At 42.9% G+C, this 18,322-nt stretch overlaps 1 protein-coding gene across 5 annotated transcripts in view; it reads left to right on the forward strand.

Annotated features, from left to right (window-relative positions):
• Window positions 1-18,322, forward strand: part of EGFLAM (EGF like, fibronectin type III and laminin G domains) — a 238,561-nt gene that overhangs the window by 200,359 nt on the left and 19,880 nt on the right. For all 5 annotated transcript variants that reach the window (XM_087759725.1, XM_087759726.1, XM_087759729.1 and 2 more), the window contains 7 exons: window positions 3,490-3,605; window positions 3,850-4,186; window positions 6,727-6,827; window positions 8,089-8,189; window positions 9,280-9,424; window positions 13,631-13,820; window positions 17,602-17,727. In XM_087759725.1, the coding sequence (XP_087615851.1) occupies window positions 3,490-3,605; window positions 3,850-4,186; window positions 6,727-6,827; window positions 8,089-8,189; window positions 9,280-9,424; window positions 13,631-13,820; window positions 17,602-17,727 (1,116 nt within the window). The remainder of the gene's footprint in view (window positions 1-3,489; window positions 3,606-3,849; window positions 4,187-6,726; window positions 6,828-8,088; window positions 8,190-9,279; window positions 9,425-13,630; window positions 13,821-17,601; window positions 17,728-18,322) is intronic.

Here is an 18,322-nt window from a genome sequence, read left to right on the forward strand (position 1 = left end):
TGGGAAAAGGGCAGTCCTTTGGGCCCAAACCTTGATGTAAATATGTTGATGTGTCTTGGAGATAGCAAATGGAGGTTTTCCACAGAACTGTTTCCCACAGATCTCCAAAGGCTTTACAAGGGCAGTGTTCGTATTTATACAGACAGGGACAAAAAGGAAGAGACAGGCCAAGAGATAAGCAGTGCCTCGCTGTGAGTCGCTGTCAAGAATAAAACTCAGGTTAAAATGCCCCTGATGGATTTTGGATTTAGATCTGTGAGGGGTTCTGCATGAAGGTGATCAGTCTGTGAACACTTCCATTCAATCTGCCTGCATTGCGGTGCCTGATGGTCTACCTCCTATGCTCTCCTACACTCTCCTGCGTCTCCTGATCAGTATGCTGGTGGCCACCTAATCAGCAAAGCAAAAGTTTGTGTGGCTTTCTTTTTGTTTTGAGAAAGATTTATTTGGTATAACTTAATCCCTGATTAGTTGGAAAGAAGCTGTCTAAAGTTCATGACCCCCCACAGGTTTTCCAATTAATTATAAAACAGGATTATAGGACCTGGTAAAGGGTCTTAAACAGGCTTCATCTCCTTGTACACTGAAACACTGATTTAATGAAATATAGTACGCTTATAATCTCTGTGGTCATTGTTTTGGTATTTGCAGAGTACCACTTTGCTTAATTGTCCCTGATTTGCCACCCGTTACGAGATGAGCTCTCCATCAAAGCTACACAGTGCTTTTAAGAGATGGGTTCACGTCGGGGTTTCTCTACGGAAAGTCGTGTTAGCTTCTCTGCTTTCTGTTATTTTGCAGTTTTGTTGCATGACGTCACATGTGAGTATTGTGTCACATCCAGTAAGCAAACACCAAATGTAAGGCAGAGCAAGGCAGCTGAGAAGCCAGTGGGCTGTTAGATGGTCTCATCGTTTGTGTGTGTACTCACCTGTATAAATTCAGGCATAGTTAGAAGAGAGTACATCTCCGTGTCTTCGTTGCATTGTGTATTGCTTCATTCGTGCCATTCTTACTGAACCTAAATCCCATTAAGCCACTAGAAAGTTCGCTTGAGAAGAGAAAAAACGTGGCAGAATTTGAACTATAACAGATTTTTATTTTGTATCTTATTACCTCTAAAAAAGAAAATTGAGTTTGTGTATCACAGCTTGTTTGAATACAGATTAGCTTGTTTTCCCTGACATATGATTGATCAGTAATGTGTGATTTTTTTCCTTTCTTTTTCCCAACTTAGCTTTATTGCTTCTGTTACTCTTAGGTAAATTGCAGTTTCATCCATTAGAAGAACTGAATTCGTTCTGAAATAGTTTCAGATACACAGTATAAAGGCAATAAGTAATATTACAGACCTGACTTAAAAGCAAGTGTATTCCTGTGAGCTGAAAATTGCTGCATCTGCTGGGAGCTGAGTTAGTGCTGGGCTCTTCTTCATTCATATAATTTCTGTTAAACTGCAAGTCACATTTATAATGTTTATGTTTGAGGTTTTGCACACTGAAATTCTTTTGTAGAAATGCATGTCTCATAAAATCACTGTTGCCAAAGTGATTAACCTGAGTGACTATACAAATGAATACTAGGAGTAAGAGGTTTTGCCCACATTTTGATAATACCTATGGTTTGCCATAATGAATGCAGAATTGGGACCAGTTGATAAACATGTAGTCTGTTTCTCCAGTAGTAATCCTTTGCCTATGCATTCAGTCACCAGCAGAAATAATCTGAATGTAGTTTGTCCAGTTGGCCTCATCTCATTACTAGTCATAAAGCTATGAGTTCTCTGCCTAGCTCAGTTGGTAGAACTCTGTGCTGAATAATGTTTAATATACAGTTAAATTGTATTATTTACAGATGATTAGGTATACATGTTAGAGTGGAAAGATTTACATATATTCTCTCCCAGCCTGGCATGTTGTTTTGGTTGCAAATGTGTATGCCTCATTACCTCTACTCATTTGCCTCTGATTTTTCTGTATGCTGATGTAACATATAGAGCTCATTGATAAGTAACTCCCACAGAGTGTATGGTGGGCGGCCAGTTAGCCAGCCAGGGCACACATTCGTATCTGGTGCACATATGCTTGATTTCATAACTGTCTGCCAGGATTTCTGGGTTACAGTCATGGCAAGGGAAGAGAGAATACAGTAAGATTTAGACAAGTGCTCTCCTGCCTGAATCGGGTCAGTGAGATATTTTTCCTTTATTCTCCACCAAGGTGGGAGATGACTGACCCCAGTTAAACTGGCTCAAACGGCCTGATAGCACTGTGCCTACACTGCTCCCTCTGAAAGTCTGCTAAGCCTCGTTAGCTTTCGCTGGCTCCATCGGGTTGTTCAGTGGTGGTAGTGAAGCTCTCACTACCATCAAGTGGCATTTTCTGGCTTGTCAGGTCTCCTTTCCACAGACAGCCACTGCCCAGACAGACTTTGCATCTCTACATGTTGCAATGTAAAGGACCTGCTAACTTATGGGAAAATATGGGCAGCTTGTGGCTGCTAAAATAAGCACACATGGTCAGCCTGTACAGAGGCTTTGTAAAGCAAGGACTACCTATGCTGTTTTTAAGTAACCGCAAAATATTTTATGGAAAAGGCAAATGTACGAAGTCTGTTGTTTTAATGGTTATCAAACGTTTGTCTATTCTTAACCTTGCTGAAATGACAAGTAATGATAGTGATACAGTTACCTGTATTATCATGACTTCTGGTAAATTTTAATAGCTAAAAAGCATAAACCATTGTTTAAGCAGAATTTGTTATGTAAAGTGCAGAAAAGCACAGATACTTTCTATGAGGACCCTCTTATTGTTTAAACTGGCCATTCCCAGCCTGGAGTCCTTCACAGTGCTATTCAGCGCTCCAGGGAGAGGCAGAAACAGATTAAGCACATGAAAAACACATGATGTTTGTGCGTGTTTCTTTTTTCGAGGTACTAAATTATGTTTTAAAAAATAGCCTAATACACTTAGGATGCTAATTTCAGGAGCATTGGAGCCAGTGGATGCAGATAAAGTCCAAAGCAGAGTGTGTCAGAAAAGCCCTACCTAGATGCATCTCTTATGCTGTTCCGGTTATTTGGTTGCCAGTAGGGCAGATACAGGACTGTGTATTTATAAAAGGAAAAAGTTTGATCTAAAAACAATACAGTTATTAAAATGTTGTCCACGCCAAAAAAGTTCAGAGCCTTTCTCCTGGAAGAATGACGGATAAAAGTCTGTTTGCAGTGGAAGAACTGAGCTTTGCCTGCTTTGTTTGGGAATCACAGTAAGTGACTAAATGAAGGTCTTCACTTTATTTCAAGTTGCATGTTTATCACTTGGACAGTGTCTCCCATCTTCAGGCTGACACTTGCATTGTCTGTACAGCATGAACATTAACGCCACTTCAGATTTCAGTGTGGTGAATCAGGGGGTGGTAAGATCTGAGTTGCTGTGTGTAAAGAGAAAAAAAATATATGAAGTGAATATGCCAATTGTGTCTTTTTAGGCTCTGAGGAGTTAGGAAGTGGAAGCTATGGGCATCGTTATATCACAGAGACAGTGACTGGTGATGATGATGGATTTGATATTGATGACTCAGACTATGACATTTACATAGAAGAGGTAAATTTCAGGATTCCGCTTTGGCATTTCTGTTTTCTTTATAGTCTCAATACTTTCAAGTGTCTGATCTTGTCAGGAAGTTTAATATCTCATATTATATGCTCAGATATAGTAATGTGGTTGTTTCTTTTTCTTCAGTGAGGATGAATTTGTTACCTCAGATCTGTATCTTGGAAGGTATTAATTTCATTTCGATGTAGCATTTTAGGTTTTACCAAATTTGTGTTTCTTTATTTCCTTTCAGCTCAGACCGCTTCCTGCTATCAAAGGAGGCAACAGAAAATTTCTGGTCGAAACTAAGGTCACGCCAGGGTCTAGTTCCAGGCTCCTGTCACGGGTCCTTACAACCACTTCTGAACCCACTACTTCCACTCCCACCACCACACGGCCTTCAACCACAGTGAAGGCGACTACGGCTCGGGCAGCAAGGAGAGGCGGCATGTCTTCTGCAGCACGCCTCTTTGATCTCTCCTGTGATGAGGCCATCTGTTCTGCAGACAGCTTTTGTGTCAATGACTACGACCGGGGCGGCTCGCGCTGCCACTGCAACTTGGGAAAAGGAGGAGAGACGTGTGCGGAAGGTAGGTTTCTGCCTGCCCGCTGCTGCTGGCTTCTTGTTTTCTGGTGGAAGGAGCAGCTGCATGATGAACCAACCAAAGTGCGCTTTGGGAATAGCTGGCTGGGCTTAATGGATCCCTAAGGACAGCAGCAATTTCCATGTCCCAGTTCAGACATTGGCCCCTTTGCTTCTCTTTCCTCAGCTAAGTGTGAAGAAGTTATTCTTTAATAAAGGTGAATGCAGACCCCCTGTGAAGGTGTACAGGCGAGGTTAATCCTCCTTCCCCACCTAGGAGTGGGAGAGTGATGGAGCCAGATATGTTGGTAGGCACGCAGGCCTGACATGGCCCAGCCATGGCATCCACAGCTTCCAGCAGGGACATTCAGCCCCCCCTTTGACCCTTGCCTTTTGCCTGCAGCTGAAGCCCTGAACCACCCATGTTTCCAGCATGGTCCATCAGATGTTGCTGATGCTGCAGCAGGGATGTGAGACAGAGCCCCCATTGTAAACCATCTCCAGAGGAGACTTTCTCCATGGTCTGCAGGGCAGAAGTGCTGGAGTGGTAGCCCCAGCACTCATGTCAGGCAGGCTGGGGCAAGGGTGGAACAAAAGACCATCCCCGGTTCAGAAAGCATGACCTGAAGCCCAGGTCAGCATGAGGAACTGTGGCTGTCCCAGTCAGGACTTGCCGCGTATCCTCTTGCCTCTCTGCAGGGCACCTGAGCCAGGGCAAGAGCTTGCTGAGCTGAAGGAGGCCATCCTGCTTCTCCTTCTCTTGCCACCTACCTGTCTTCTCCCTCTGCTGACCTAACCTTGCCCTTTTGCTGGGCCTGACATTGAGCTGATCACCTGGTGAGCCAGTCCAGCTTGCTTACCAGGCCATAAGCAGATCACTTTTTTTTAGCCCCTGGAGTTACTTTTTTTCTGGTTTGGTGACCAAGGGGTCAGATGAATGCCAGAGCTTGTGCAAAGAAAGTGTCTCATTGCTTGTAGTGGTTCTGTCCCACGAGCTAAGAAAGAGCTGATCTGTCTGTCTGCATGCTGATCTGATCTGCCAAGGCCCTGCCACGCAGCAATGCATCAGGGACACACGTGTCTTCTGCAGGCTCGCGTTAGACATTTATGATGCACAGTGTTGTGCATCAGGGATACAGACACTGAGGGTGTTTGATCTTCTCCTGGTGCTGGAGTAAAGAGAGCTCATTCTGAAAACAATCTTTTATGACTCAGCCACATGGAACAGCTGCAGATGTGATTTTTGGCCTTGATCAAGTATGAAGCGTCAAGGATTTATTTGAACTGACATAACTGTATGCAACTTGTAGAGTGGGTTTGTTAACGTCAGTCCAAAACCAACATCTTTCACAAGGGAGTGTGTTATTCCTTGGTAAGCAGTAGCATCATGTACCAATATTTTCTTGAACTGAATTTCTCCACAACAGCCAATATTGTTAAATAATATATTAATCTGAATGAAAACAGATTTTTTTTTCTTTGCAATCAACAGCTGCATGGCGCTGTGGTCCAGTCAGTTCTGCTTGTGATCAGGGCATGAATTAATGGCTGTCTACTGTGGTAGCATTCAGGTTTATAGCACTGGTTCTCTTCACCTCAGCCTGAAATGTATACCTTGCAAACAAAAAAGTTGAGAGAGCTGTATCCAGATCCAAATATGCAAGAAAAACCCATTCAGTATTCAAATAGCAAAGAGGAATAGGAATCCGTACCCTTCCTTCCTCATTAGACTTAGATCCACTGCAAAAATAAGAATTCAGGCCTGAAACTGTGTCTGTCCTCAGTGCTTCTTAGGAAAATGAGCTGCAAAGGTAGCCATAAGACATCTCTCTGATTTTCTTTTTCTGTGCTGAAGCCAGGATGGTCCTCTTAACGTGAGACAGCAAAGGGTGAGGACTGATAACGCTAGCTGACAAGAGCAATATGAAGGGCCACTATTGCAGCCAGGGATGGAGAGATGCATACAGGGGCTCACTTCTCCCCATCACTCCCTTTACCTTCTGCCCTGAGCTGACTTGAAGGAAGCGCTGGGAGCTGATGGGCTCTTAAGAGCCAGTTAGGGATTCTGCGGATGCTGGACGCAGCAGCTATGGAGCAGCAGTGACTAATGCAGTGTGGAGTCTGGCCGCATTTCCCGCATATGTTTTTATAATCCTGCAAAACAGAAAATTACTTTGTTGTCTCTGTGTTAAATGAATTCTTAAAAGGAGATAAATATAAAGTAAATGGGTTCTGTCTTCTGTAACAGGGATGAATATCTGGAAAAAGTTCCACTGAAGCCAGCAATTAAACTGTTGAGCAGTATTTGGCCCTCAGTATCCTGTTTCTTTCCAAGTTCACCAGGTCCTTGGGAATAAAAGAATTAGTTGTGAAAGGTGGTGGGAGGACAAGGCAATAGGTTAACTGTTGACTGCTGCTGACTAATGGTTGTCTCTGGAGGAACTCTGCCTTGCATTTTCATCTGATGTTATCTAGTGCTAAATGTGTATATCGATTTTTATATGGGAGAAAACTGCTAAGTAACATGCTTCTGTCTTTGCTTTTCAGATATTATTATCCAGTATCCTCAGTTCTCTGGCTACTCATACATCACCTTTGAACCACTGAAAAACTCCTATCAGACATTTCAAATTACCCTTGAATTCAGGGTAAGTTTAAGCAATTCCAAGCTCATGTAGGAGCTTTAAATTTTATTTGCTTATTCTGATGATGTGGACAATGGAACAATAACTTAGCTTCAGTATAGCTTATAATGTAATTGTGGTGAACCTATACATAATCTTCATCTCTAAAGATCTGGCTTCATCTTCAATGAATGCAAATGAAGTTGGTAAACTGAGCTAAAATGTTTGCATCCATTATTGGTAGACAGTGCATGAGAGAATCCCTGGGGCTAGTAATGCTGGCATTGCAGACTGGTGACAATGTACATTGGCAAGGTTATAGCCATGTGAATGGGCTACAGGCTGAAGTACACCTGGAATTTTTGTGAACTACAGTTTGGAAGTGGCATGCAGTATCTTTGCATATAAGAAGCTGTGATCTTGTACTGAGCAAAATACTGCCCTATATCCAGAGCTCCTTTCCTATCCTGCAGGATTTAAGTAGGCATTATTTTCCATGTCTGAAGTTTGGGATGCCTGCTACTAATACGTGCAAGATACTGGACTACTTAAACTACAGTTCTGAAGTGTACATCCCACAGTGACTTGTGTTAATGCTGTCTGTGTGTTACGGACAGGGCTAGTAGGGCTGCCTGTAGGGAGGGTGGCTGAGCTCTCGGATGCGCCCCTGCTCCCATGTAAGGCAGACTTGCCAGCTTCACAGCCTGGGTACGAGACTGTCACTAGAGCAGCAGCAGTCTGTTGCCTCACTTGGTGATCTGACACTCCTCTGGCAATTTGCCAGCTTAAAATGCAGGATGGCTGTAAACTGTGTCAGCTGCTATGCACATACGGAGAAATCCTGCCCACACAGGTTGTTCGGCTTGAAAAGTGTCAGGCTCACTGAACATGTGAAGCAGGGTGTGTGTATTCATGTGCCGTAAGTCTGATGTGTCTACACTTAACAGGCTTGCTAGGACATCCTTGCTAGACTTTGTGCTCAGAGGTCTCATATGGGACATGCCTGACAGTCTCTAATGCTTTCAGGCTTGTTTTTAGGTCTGATAGCATCATACTCTAAGTAGAAGAGATGTTCTGAGACCATTTAAGCATTAAGGCAATGTTTTTCTAGGTTCTTCAAATGCAGGATTCAAAATTGTTCAACCAATTTCTGATTCTGCAAATTAAAAACTTCATCTGAAAAATGCTGTCCCTTTTCTGGAGAAAAGTCCCCCAGTGCTGCTTACATTTATCTGTCACTGTGAGGCTTAGACTTTGATTTTTCATGTTGATGCTGTGATTGCAGGCTGAATCAGAAGATGGTTTGCTGCTATACTGTGGAGAAAATGAACACGGTCGTGGTGATTTTATGTCACTAGCAATCATCCGGCGTAGCATCCAGTTCAGGTAAAGCCTCCACCCTAAATCTGATGTAAAGGGCAGGGGCCATTGCTGCCTCCTGGGACTTGCTATATATGATGAATAGCTGTCCTGTCTTTGACTTTTGCCATGCAATGCACAAAATGGACAGTATTACTTCATTTAACAGTTCTTCAATATTTTTTTCTCTCATCCTTCTTTAGTGTGTGAACATGTGCCCTGTTGAATTCTTTTTACTCAGACCTTGGTGTAAAGGCAAAATAATCAGTTTTCTTCAAGGCACTAGTCCAGGGCTCATTGCTATGTTACTAGAAATGCTAGTGAGCCACTGCATTTGCTAAGCTTATGCTATATCGAGCTGTGCATAGTCAATGTTTGTGCTTCACAGCAAAAGGACCTGCAGATAATGTACCAAAATAAAGGATTTAATGCTATCAAGGGGTCTGGAACTTCATCTTATATCCCTTATTTAGATGGGATTTGCAGGTTTTTTAAATGAAGATGGAGAGGGTTTCTTGCAGTCCCATAGAGATGAAGCATGTGAAAGAGTATCTCAAGGATCGCCATACTTGGGAGGGTGAGTCCTTTGAAAGTGGGGAATAACAAAGCGGGTGATGTGCCTTAGTTGTGTTTCTGTTCACCTGCACTGAACAGCAGTCAGAGAAAATGGCACATTTTGTGCACGTTCAGCTCCACAGACTCTCCTGGAGGTCTCCTTGTCAATCAGTACTGAGTTTCATACAGAATTGCAGAGTTATTAATGCCTTTCACCAGGGAGCTAGAAAAACTCCCCAAAGAAATTACTGTGATAGTAGGAACTCAGATTGTAATACCCTCCATCTTGAAACAGTTTCAGCTGTTGGCAAGCTTTGCAATGCACTTGGTACAGCCAGAGGATGCAAAATCTTCTGCATGGGAGAAAGACAGATAATGAAGTTTGAAACTTGGAACAGATCATATGTAGACCTGCTGTCTAATTTTCCTGTGGTCTGCTAATATGCAATGTGAAACACAGAGGTTCCCAGGAGCAGAGGGAATATTTGGAGTCTAAAAATTACTTTCAGTTATTTGGTTAATGTAAGCTTGTCACCTTGCCCTCTCTGTCTCACGCTCCCAGGTTCAACTGTGGCACTGGGGTTGCAGTCATAACAAGTGAAAACAAAATCAAGCTGGGGAACTGGCACAGCGTCACGTTGTTCAGAGATGGGGTGAATGGCTGGCTCAGGATGGACAATGATGCTCCAATGACAGGAAAATCTCAGGTAGGTAGTCCCACACCTGCAGCTTGACCTTGGGCTCTCTCAAGATTTTGATGACATTTTTCTTGCCAGCAGACTTCTGATCAGATTTAAAAGCTACTTTTTTATTTATCAGTGTTGGGGCATTTAGTGAACCAGGATCAATATCCCAGTGCTGAGTGCCATCACAGTTTCCCTGTTGTCCTCCATGCTTGGTCTGCTGCCCTTCTGCTACACTTCACTAATCTCAAATACAGGCTGCTGTTAAAAGTTTGCCAGGTTTTACAGCTGCTGTCCCTGATTGCTTTCCTTCTCAAGCCTCAGAGAGCTGCTCTGCTTCCTGAGCCAGAAAAATTACATGCGTATGTGTATATGTGTATGTATTTCTGTATAATATGCATATAGCCACACAAGGTTTGTATACAGAAGTATACAAACTTCTGTATACAAGAAGTTTGTATACAGAAACAAACTGTTTCCAGAACATGGACATAGATTTAAGTACAGTAATGGAGAGAGACATTCTGCCCTGACTTACGTTAACACCAACAATTTCGTGAGGCTGCCAGGATAGAATATAGTAGAGGAAGATGTCTTGACTTGCTCATCTGTTGCCAGGCAAGAAAACAAAAAGTGAAATTAAGGCACTGAAAAAAAAAAAAAAAGACAGTTGCAAATTGTTTCAGATGTCTTTCCTTTTCCCTTTGATAGCCACTATTAACATGCCATCCCTAGCCCTGAAAAAAGTGGCTTCAGACATCTGAAAAAGAAACAAGAAAAGCTTCTATAGGTACGCTGGTGATAAAAGGAAGACTAGGGAAAGTGTGGGCCTGCTCCAGAAGGAAACAGGAGACCTGGTTACCTGGGATATGGAGAAGGCTGAGGTACTCAATGACTTTTTTGCCTCAGTCTTCACCAGCAAGTGCTCAAGCCACACTGCCCAAGTCGCAGAAGGCAAAAGCAGGGACTGGGAGAATGAAGAACTGGCCATTGTAGGAGAAGATCAGGTTCACGACCATCTAAGAACCTGAAGGTGCACAAGGCCATGGGACCTGATGAGATGCATCCATGGGTCCTGAGGAAACTGGTGGATGAAGTTGCTAAGCCACTATCCATCATATTTGAGAAGTCATGGCAGTCTGGTGAAGTTCCCATTGACTGGAAAAGGGGAACCATAACCCCCATTTTTAAAAAGGGAAAAAAGGAAGACCCAGGGAACTACAGAACAAAATAAGAAGGTGATTGGTGACAGCCAACATGGCTTCACTAAAGGCAAATCATGCCTGACAAATTTGGTGGCCTTCTATGATGGGGTTACAATGTTGGTGGATAAGGGAAGAGCAACTGACATTATCTACCTGGACTTGTGCAAAGCATTTGATGCTGTCCCGCACGACATCCTTGTCTCTAAATTGGAGAGACATGGATTCAATAGATGGACCACTTGGTGGATAAGGAATTGGCAGGACGGTTGCACTCAAAGAGTTGCAGTCAACAGCTTGATGTCCAAGTGGAGACCAGTGATGAGTGGCGCTCCTCAGGGGTTGGTATAGGGACTGGTGCTGTTTAACATCTTTGTCGGTGACATGTAAAGCAGGATTGAGTGCACTCTCAGCAAGTTTGCAGATAACACCAAGCTGTGTGGTGCAGTTGACATGCTGGAGGACAGTGATGCCATCCAGAGGGACCTTGACAGGCTTGAGAGGTGGGCCTTTGCAAACCTTCAACAAGGCCAAGTGCAAGGTACTGCACATGGGTCAGGGCAATCCCAAACACAAATATAGGCTGGGCGGAGAGTGGATTGAGAGCCACCCTGAGGGGAACGACTTGGTTGATCGATGAGAAGCTCAGTCTGACCCAGCAATGTGTGCTCACAGCCCAGAAAGCCAACTGTATCCTGGGCTGCATCAAAAGAAGCGTGGCCAGCAGGTCGAGGGAGGGGATTCTGCCCCTCTGCTCTGCTCTGGTGAGACACCACCTGGAGTACTGCCTCCAGCTCTGGAGTCCGCAGCACAGGAAGGACATGGACCTGTTGGAGCGAGTCCAGAGGAGGGCCACAAAAATGATCAGAGGGATGGAGCACCTCTCCTATGAGGACAGGCTGAGAGAGTTGGGGTTGCTCAGCCTGGAGAAGAGAAGACTCTGGGGAGATCTTATAGCAGCCTTCCAGTACCTGAAGGGGGCCTACAAGAAAGCTGGAGAGGAACTTTTTAAAGGGCACACAGTGATAGGACAAGGGGTAATGGCTTTAAATTGAAAGAGGGTAGATTTAGGTCAGATATAAGGAAGAAATTCTTCACTAAGAGGGTGGTGAGGCACTGGAACAGGTTGCCCAGAGAAACTGCAGATGCCCCATCCCTGGAAGTGTTCAGGGCCAGGCTGGATGGGGCTTTGATCAACCTGGTCTAGTGGAAGGTGTCTCTGTTCATGGCAGGGGGGTTGGAACTAGATGATCTTTAAGGTCCCTTCCAACCCAAACCTTTCTATGATTATATGATTCTATGATTACTTTACACTTTCATGTGCAGGCACTGAAGCGAAAAAAATGCTGCACATTTTCATCAGCTGGAAATGACAAAGGAAAGGATTTCAATGTCTGTCACGTGTCGCTATGTGTTACCAATGCTATGAGGCCATGCAAAAGGCAAATGTGAATCAGGAGAGATATGTCCAGTAAAGACTAATGCCATTGCGCAGCACTTTGGTAAGACTGCATCTGGCTACACATGGCTATGATCACCCATAGCCAAGAAAGATGAAGTTGAAGAAGGAACAAGAAAGGGCTAGTAGGAGGGTTATGGTCCACAGAGTGTATTACAAGAAGAGCTTGACAGTGGACACACATTTTTCTAGCTGCAGCTGTATCAGAAAAAAAGGTTTATTGCTCCAGGTGCTGTTCTCCACCAGAACTTCTTGCTCCTGTAGTATTGTTGCTCCAGTGAATCTTCCTCAGCCCTTCCTAGTTAGAATGACCTGGATTAGTGTCAGCAGAGTGGTAGTCTTTTCTGACCTGGTTAATTTTGACTTGAGCAGTCTTACAGAGTGCCCACAAGAGAAGTGGAGCTTGACAGACCAAGGAGGGCAGGAGCATCAAAGGCGATGGACGATGGCAAGTGGTTGAAGACAGGCTGGAGAGCTGTATGCCCACATCCCTGCCATATGCCCACCATGAAACCCTGTGGACATCTGAACTCTCTTTAGCCACAGGCTCCACCGGAATTATTATTTTCCTGCTGAACCTGAGATCCATTTGATGCATTTCTGCAGTGCACTGTGCAGTGAACACCCATAGACTCAATAACCTTGGCTTATTTAGCCTGGCAAAATATAGGCTATGGAGATATAATTTATTGTTATAAATTCCAGGGAGGCAGGGCAGGGGTGAAAAACCCAGAGAGCTTTTAGGCTAAAGGTCATTGCTCGCAGAAGGAGACATTGGTAAAAACTGGCCATGAATAAATGTGGGAATTTTGTATGTTTTCTTCTAAAGGGCAGTGAGGTTTTGAAACAGCCTTTGAGTAGGAGGTGAAAGGCATATATTTTGATCAATTTATGGAACGAATTATGACTCCATTGCCCACAATAGCACGGAGTTTGATTCAATGGTCCAAAAAGTTCTGTTTAGTTTTTTTGTTTTTTTTTTTTTTGTTCCTTCCTGTGCAGTATAGCAGTGTTAGTAAACTTCTATGTGTATGTTTCTATAGGCAGGTTAACACCAAAAAAAAGATGGGGAGTAAATTTAGTGCTGTCAAAGTGAGCAGAACCCCACTGAAGTTGTAGTTGTGTCAGTTTATGCCTTGTCTTGGTTTTTACTGTTGTTTTTTGTCATTTTGTTATTATTCAACACTAAGCACTTGCTGAGTGCTTATCCCATTGGTCTGTGTCCCACGGGGCTTAGAATTTAGAAGACAAACAATTTTGTCAAAAGTAAAGGAAGAAATTGCAGCAAAAGACAGATCACAATCCCTCCTCAGAACATAGTGACTTTTAAGCTTTTTATTTTGCATTAAAGTCCACGTTATCATGATGGATGTGGGTGCAAAACTAACATTTAAAGTGATAGACTGAGCAGAGGAATGACTAATGGAAAGAAATTACCAGTGAGCAACCTGCATATCCCCTGACACAATTCTTTGTGGAGGAAAAAAATTGATTATACGCAGTGTGACTTAATTAGTTATCCTGTGTTATATCTGTTCTACATCATGTCATCCTCTGTTTTTCCTTCAGGGCCAATATAGTAAAATTACGTTCCGGACTCCCTTCTACGTTGGCGGTGCCCCCAGCATGTACTGGCTGATCAGAGCCGCAGGCACCAACCGTGGGTTTCAGGGCTGCGTTCAGTCGCTCAGCATCAATGGAAAGATAATTGATATGAGACCCTGGCCATTAGGAAAAGCTCTCAGTGGTGCTGATGTCGGTAAGTGTAATGGTATGGGGTCTTTAATCAGTGATAAACCACGGGTTACTTTTTTTGCCTGTTGAAAAAAATTGAGCAATGGTCCAGGTTTGAGAGATGGAAGGTGTGGTGTCTATTTTTGGCATGATATTTCTCTGTTCCTTTGCACATTGCTTTTGCTGCGTCTGTAGTAGGAGACTTTTATCACATTGTACAAGTAAACATCAGTGTAGTATAACAAAAACCCTTGTGGAAGCAGTTGTGGAGCACAATAATAAAAGCAGTTCTCATGAGCAAACAGGAAACTCAGTGTTGCCGATATAATTACGTCTGCACGAGTATTTCTGCCAACATCTCTCAGGATGCCTCTTTGTGCTCCTGACTGACAGTCATATCATCAGAAATCAATAGTATGCACGCTGTGTTTGTATTTAAAACACTATGGACACAATAAAATACGGTTTTTGCCTAAAGGCATCATTGCACTTGTCCAGAGCAATGCAGGGATCTTTCAGACCCACAGCAGTGCAGTGCAAAGTGACCATTACAAAGGGCTTTTCCCCATGAAACCCCATTACTGCTGAGGCAAATAGGCTTTCCTGTCGACCAGCCATTGTTTTCATTTCCAGTATGTTTTAAAAATACCATGGAGTAAATTCTTTCAACAGCTTTATGAAGTGGCATTATAACATTATCTCCTCTTCACAGGTTAAAAGATCGAGAAATAGGGAAGTTAATTAACTAGTCCTGTCTTATTTATTAATCTCTATTTCATCCATGTAATGCGCACTTGAAAAAAAGATAGGGGCAACCAAATCCTTGCTTTAATGATCTCCCAGTCTAAACAGTTTAAGAGTAAGTGTAAACCCAAGTCAGAAAGCAAGTGGTAAAGGCAGGAAATAGATCCCATATCACTGAACTCTCCGTGCGATGCTTCAGCCACAAAGTCATCTTTCTTCTCTTCTCTAGCTGTGCATTTGACATCCCAAGAAGGAAGTGATTAATGAGAAACTTCCTAACAATCACTCTGTATTCTCTAGATAACATGACCAAACTTCTGTGCAGTACAAGGGGGGAACAGAGTAGCCCAAGAAACAGATGCTGAAAAGAATAAGACTTTGGAAGCAGAGAGTAATTTCATGATAGAATGAGAATCTGTGGAATTTAGATAGATAGATGAAAGCCCTGCTGAAGTTCTCTGAGCCCTAATCTCTGTTGTCTTTTGGGTTGCGTCTAGCTTCATTCCCATCCATGAATGCTCCACAAACTACTGCATTAACAATCAACATCAATGAAAATAAATGCTGGGTTCTGCCCTGTGTGACTCGAAACAGTGACAGAGACTTACTATCCTTCTGTGGCTGCACATGCTTATATGAAACTGTACCAGCAGAGACTTGCAAACAATATCCCATATAAGTTTAGCTTAAAATAAATAAATTGCAAGTGAACTCTACTAGGGTTTAGGGATGGTTTTTGCTAGCCAGTCTTTTGTTTGTTTCCGATTGGCAGAGTGTATAAATCAGAGGTGCTGTGGTACATGGACCGCAGAATTGAGGGTGGGAAGGAGATGGGTCCGTCCTGCCCCTGCTCCATCTCTGCCAGCTGCAGTAGAAGTCCTGCTGGACCGTGAGATAAGGGACTGATGGAGGAAGCAGCGCTCATGGTTCAGAGAAGGCGCGGCAGGACCTTGTCCTACCGCTGTGGCTTCCCTCCTTCCTCATCTGCCACTGCACCCAAGCAGATGCAACCATCAGACCTGTGGTTTGCCTTTTCAGTATAGTCACCTGTGCTGGCCTGAAGGCTGTGACAACTCACTGAGGCATTGTGAGAGCAGCCTGTCCTTAAATACCATGACTGCTCCAGTTCAAGCTGTCCCTCAAACCAGTGAGCTTGCAACTTGTCCCATTATTGTTATCAAACTTGTCCTTTTCTGTTTCTCAAAGACTTTGTTTATTTGATCTGTTTGAACATACTGCCAGCATTGACTAACAGTGCAGCAGATGCAGTAAAGATGAGTGTTGTCTTAGTTTTCTGTTTATGTCTCAGACTTGATACATCTAGATCCCTGTTTACCCACGTCTTGCCTGTTTCCTCATCTATAAAACAGAGCTAGTGCTACTCATTCCTGTCACTGTAGCAATAACTGATGAGTATGTGAGGGATCTCAGAGACTAGATACGTGTCCTGCTGTGGTTCACCGTGGCCATTACAATGCAGTCCAGAAGGGGAAAAGAGGGTTGAAAGAGCACTGTGAGCACCCCTGCTTCCACAGCTGGGTGTGGGGCCGCCTTTTGAAGGGGTAATTGTCCCCTTCCACACAGAAGGAGAATTTGTCCCCTTCCACATAGAAGGAGAATTTGTTCCCTCCTGGGGGACTTGAATATTTTGCTCATGCTCCTTGGGTTAGCCCTGGAGCCCTGCATTATGACTGCTGTACTCAGACCTTCCCTCTCTACAATGAAAAATGGGCCTGGCAGGAGATTTGTAGATGTGCAATAAGAGACAAGTCTGGCCTGGCAGGGAGTTGTACCAAATGACCCGAGAGTTATTACTGCCTCTGTCCTGAGTTGGTGAGAGAAGGTTATTTTCTACTGTGGACAGCAGAGTGATCGGGATGAACCAGCACGTCAGCCATTTACATCTGCGTACTTTTCTATGCTGTTCTTTCTGGCTATGGGATGGGAAATCAAACTGTAAAGCTGGCGCTGTACTAACACCAGTACCTTACTGAAGATCTGTAGAGTCCTGGTCTGGAAACTGTCTTTACAATCAGAATGCTGTATGTAAACAAAACAAAAAGGGCATATCCCCTTCTTGCAGTAGTTTTTCAAGACCTCTCTTGGTCATTTCGGATAACAAAACTGTTCTCCAGTGTTTATGATCAGAGCTGCCTCACCACACTTGTGTCATATCAGAGGTGATATTTCAATGTGCCTCAAAATAAATGTGCAGTTCTTTGTCATAAACAGTTTGCCCCTCCAAATGACATGCCTAGACTTGTACATCACAAATGTCTTATTTGGGCTTTCTTAATATATAAGATCAGTCTGTTACTATCAAGAAGGGGAGAATTATTTATCAGAAACTAAAATAAAGGAGAAAGTAAATAAAATCAACAAAAACTTCATCCAATGTACATTTAACCATTGCATAATCTAACTTTATAGATAGCAGTTTTAGAGATGTAAATGAGTAAATTATTTGTTCTACAACAATTTCAGCTTAATTCCAGCAAGAAGAAATTATGTCATTATTTTAGTTGATGTGCCAGCATAGTAGAAACGCTTCTTAGAAAGCCCATACGCTGATGATATAGATCCCTTTTAGTACAGACAAGAGGGCTGACAACCTCATTTTAGTTAATAAGATTAGTTGATGATGATTAACACCTTCTGTGCTTACTGTGGCATGAATTTACAGTGAACAAAGGAGCACTTAAGGTGATTGAAATTAAACAAGTCACAGTGCTTGTAAACAATCTAGAGAGATTTCTATTTTATGAGAAAACAAAGATACAAACAAGAGCAGAGGAAGAGTAATCCAGGGAATGATTGAAATCTACAACTGTCATGGTTTGTTAGTAAGAGCTAATTTTTGCTCTTTTTAAGGTCTCTTGCTGGTCTGGCACTAAAAAACATGCTAAAAATCAAGTTACCTTGTCTAAATGGCACACCATTTAACAAACTGGGAAAGAATCTAACCAGGAGAGCAAATTGTATTGGTTAGTAGCAATGATCAACAGCCAAATAAATCTTTGACAAACTTCTCTGATAAATTAATGTTCTGGCTCTGTGTTTAGGTGAGTGTAGCAGTGGCATATGTGATGAGGCATCCTGCATCAACAGTGGTACCTGTACTGCGAACAAAGCAGATTCATACATTTGCCTTTGCCCTCTTGGATTTAAAGGTCATCACTGCGAAGAAGGTGAGAGTATGCTGGGCTGCTTATATTTCTTTGTATGTGTTATTTAGTGTTCAATGTGTTTTCCACATAGTGACTTCCAAGGAGGTCTTATGCTATTACACTGACAGAAGAGAGTACTTCTTACTTCATCTTTCTAAAATCACATAGTGAACCCCCCCTCACTATTCACTTTGGGGCTACATCCAGCTCCTACATAATCAGTGATTCCCAAACCTCTTTGCTTATTAAAACTAACTACAATTAAGTGTCTCAAAGGATCTTAAGGATCTTAAAGATCTCAAACTTACTTTTCAGAAGTTTAAAATAATGTACTACTCCACAGCTGCACATTAACTCTAAAATAATCCCCATTTTTCTCCTAAAACCAGCGTCAGTTGTATGTGCTGAAATGTAAAGGACCCAGTATCAATTTCCTGCTGAAATCACAGAGATACAAATAAATAGTCAAATACATACAGCATTATTTTCTGTGCTGCAGAACTTTTAATGCCACTACCCATTGTGTGCATGCTTGCTACTTCGAAAAACAGTGTGGTGCATCACTAAAGAAAAGGAGCACAAAGCTTTAGAATACAAATACATCCCTGGAAAAGGA

This window comes from Nipponia nippon, unplaced genomic scaffold, assembly GCF_047370975.1.
Source record: "Nipponia nippon isolate SJK-2023a ecotype South Korea unplaced genomic scaffold, ASM4737097v1 scaffold_20, whole genome shotgun sequence".
NCBI lineage: Eukaryota > Metazoa > Chordata > Aves > Pelecaniformes > Threskiornithidae > Nipponia > Nipponia nippon.